This window comes from Carlito syrichta, unplaced genomic scaffold (genome assembly GCF_000164805.1).
Source record: "Carlito syrichta isolate Samal-C Ts95f unplaced genomic scaffold, Tarsius_syrichta-2.0.1 Scaffold92604, whole genome shotgun sequence".
Classification (NCBI taxonomy): Eukaryota; Metazoa; Chordata; class Mammalia; order Primates; family Tarsiidae; genus Carlito; species Carlito syrichta.
The window spans coordinates 258,377-260,750 of record NW_007036700.1 but is presented as its reverse complement, the minus strand read 5'-3'; the positions used below and the strand labels follow the sequence as shown (position 1 = coordinate 260,750).

The window sequence follows — 2,374 nt, the reverse complement described above, 5'->3', positions numbered from 1 at the left end:
TTGGTGCTTCTGGGGAGTGAGGGGGTCACGCGTACGGAACGGGCAGGGTCACAGGGTGTTCAGGCTCTGACCTGCTCGGGCGGGGTGGGGGCAGCGTGGGTCCCGGGCCTCTGTTCCTGCCGGTCTCCGGACCCGGACGGAGTCCCCTCCCCGACTTTTCCGCACCCCCCGATCCCCCACGCCGGGCTTCTGGGCCCTCCCGCCCTTTCCGCTCCCCCGCGAGCAGGAGCCAAAAGGGGAAGGAAGTGAGGACAGGAGCCAAGGGCCGCTGACTAGCGGAGCGCCGGATGCCCGGGGGCTGAGACCCAGGAGCTCGGGTCCCCAGCTCCTCTGTCCTCCGGCCTCCCGCGCGGAGATTCTGGAGCCCACGTCGCCCCGCACTGAATTGGGATAAAGATCCCAGTCTCCAGCCCCCGGGGGAAGGCAGGAGCAGAATTTGGCATTCCCCTTCTCCGAGAACAAGACTAAAACTCCCACGGGAAGAGTTTTAGGTGGGGAGAGACCCTGTTACTGTCCCACGCGGGGTTAAACTCCCCACACCAGCCCACGAGAGTAGCGGACTAAACTCCGATCCGGGTTTTCCGAGGAGCCGTCAGCCACCGCCTCTCCGAGGGGGCGGGGCAGGAAGCCGCCTCTTCCGGTTTCAGATTCGGCGCCCCGGGGTTTCCGGCGCTGGGGTGTCTGCGCGCTTGCGGTCGCCCTGTCCTGGGAGAGTCCGCTCCTCGAGGACGTCTCATGAGCCATTAGTGGCTGCTGACCCCGGACTGCTTCAACGGGAGGTTGGATGTCTCCGAGGCGTTTGGGAGGCCGGGGTCATTGGAAGGGACCAGAGGAGATTGGAAGAAGAATCGTGCGTGGAAAGAGGTGGAATGAGAGACTCGGTGGGCGGCACTGGAACACAACTTTATTTCCACACGATTAGGCCCCTTCCCCATCGGGCTGGCCGACTGTCCTGGCTGTCCGTAAGCTGCGTCGCCGCTTCCTTCATCCAGCATCCAGCAGCTAGTGGATGAGCGCCCTCCAGGGGGCACTGGCCGCGTGCCGGAGCGGGGCACACCGCCGGGGACCGACAGGCTCCTTCCTGTCCCCGAGCAGCTCACAGTCCGAGGGGGAGGCGCATTTAACAACTCACACAATCACTTAAATACTACTAAGGTGAACCGCACAAAAAGGGCACGCGGCGGTCTGAGGGGCATGACGAGGCCAACCTGGTCAGGGACCCGGAGAGGACGAGGGTGGACCAGGCAGGGACACAAACAGCGCTAGCACCCGGAGGCAGGCAGGAGGCATTTGATTCGTTGGAGGGAAGGACAGTGTGATGACCACAGAGAGGAGGGCTGTGACCACAGAGAGGAGGCAGTGGCTCTGCCGTGGGGGACACACAGGCCAGGGTAAGAAGGATGGATTTGGCCCAAGAGGACCGGTTCTCCAAGTGTAGCCTCTGACCCAGAGGGCCCTGAGACTATTTCAGGGATTATGTGAGATTAAGACTTGATTAACAAGATGAAGATGTTATTTGCCTTTTTCATTATCATTATCTAAGAATATACAGTGGAGTATTCCAGAAGCTACATGATACATGTTGACACTATGGTTCTCACTAGTGGAATGGGTGCTTGTGTATTCTTACGTTTTAATTTTTTTTTCAGTTTTAATCTAGTAAGATAAACATTGCCAGTTATAACTCACTTAAGCAAAAGCTCTTTAGAGTCCTTGATAATTTTTAAGAGACTTAAGAACCACTGCTCCAGAACTTTAGGAAGGTGAATGCCACCTTTGTATCTTTTAAAAAAGCATTCCAGCCACTCAGTGGAGGGAGTATGAGCAGATGATGGGGTACTGTTTTGGGGAGGTACTACAGTAACTTTGGCCAGAGATGTTGGTGGCTTCCTCAGAATGGTGGTAAGTGCCCTCATTGTGTTTTCTGCAAGAGAAGTAAGAAGGCAGGTAGGGTGTTCACTGTCAGTCCAGACATATAAACCATCAGGGGCACAGAGGTAGGAGAAGGAGGGCCTAATATTTTCTGTGTTTTTTGCCTGCTGGATACTGTGCTAAGTGCTTTATCTCCTGCATCTCCTAAAGGAGATGCACGATCTTTAATCCTCCTAACAGTCCTCAGGCTCTGCTGTTCAATATGAGTCACCAACCATATATGGCTATTGAGCATTTGAAATGAGACTAGTCTGAATTGAGATGTGCTGGCAGTTTAAAATAAACACCTGCAAGCCAGACTCGGTGGCTCAGCCTGTAATCCCGCGCCTTTGGGAGGCTGAGGTGAGTGGATTGCCTGACCCCGTGGGTTCAAGACCCACCTGGGTAGCGAGACCTCATCTCTACAATAAATCAAAAAATCAGCCAGGCATGGTAGCACATG

At 55.6% G+C, this 2,374-nt stretch overlaps 2 protein-coding genes across 3 annotated transcripts in view; both read right to left on the bottom strand.

Annotated features, from left to right (window-relative positions):
• The window catches only part of RGL2 (ral guanine nucleotide dissociation stimulator like 2), an 8,640-nt gene extending 8,071 nt beyond the window's left edge, over positions 1–569 (bottom strand). Inside the window, exon 1 of one of the 2 annotated variants that reach the window (XM_008060195.1) lies at positions 72–569. The gene's annotated coding sequence lies outside the window, so the exon portion shown is untranslated. The remainder of the gene's footprint in view (positions 1–71) is intronic. The other variant, XM_021713466.1, reaches the window with a different exon arrangement.
• Positions 570–882: 313 nt separating this feature from the next.
• TAPBP (TAP binding protein) overlaps positions 883–2,374 on the bottom strand; it is a 15,649-nt gene continuing 14,157 nt past the window's right edge. Inside the window, exon 8 of the mRNA XM_008060185.2 lies at positions 883–1,924. Within this exon, the coding sequence (XP_008058376.2) occupies positions 1,913–1,924 (12 nt within the window). The 3' untranslated portion in view covers positions 883–1,912. The remainder of the gene's footprint in view (positions 1,925–2,374) is intronic.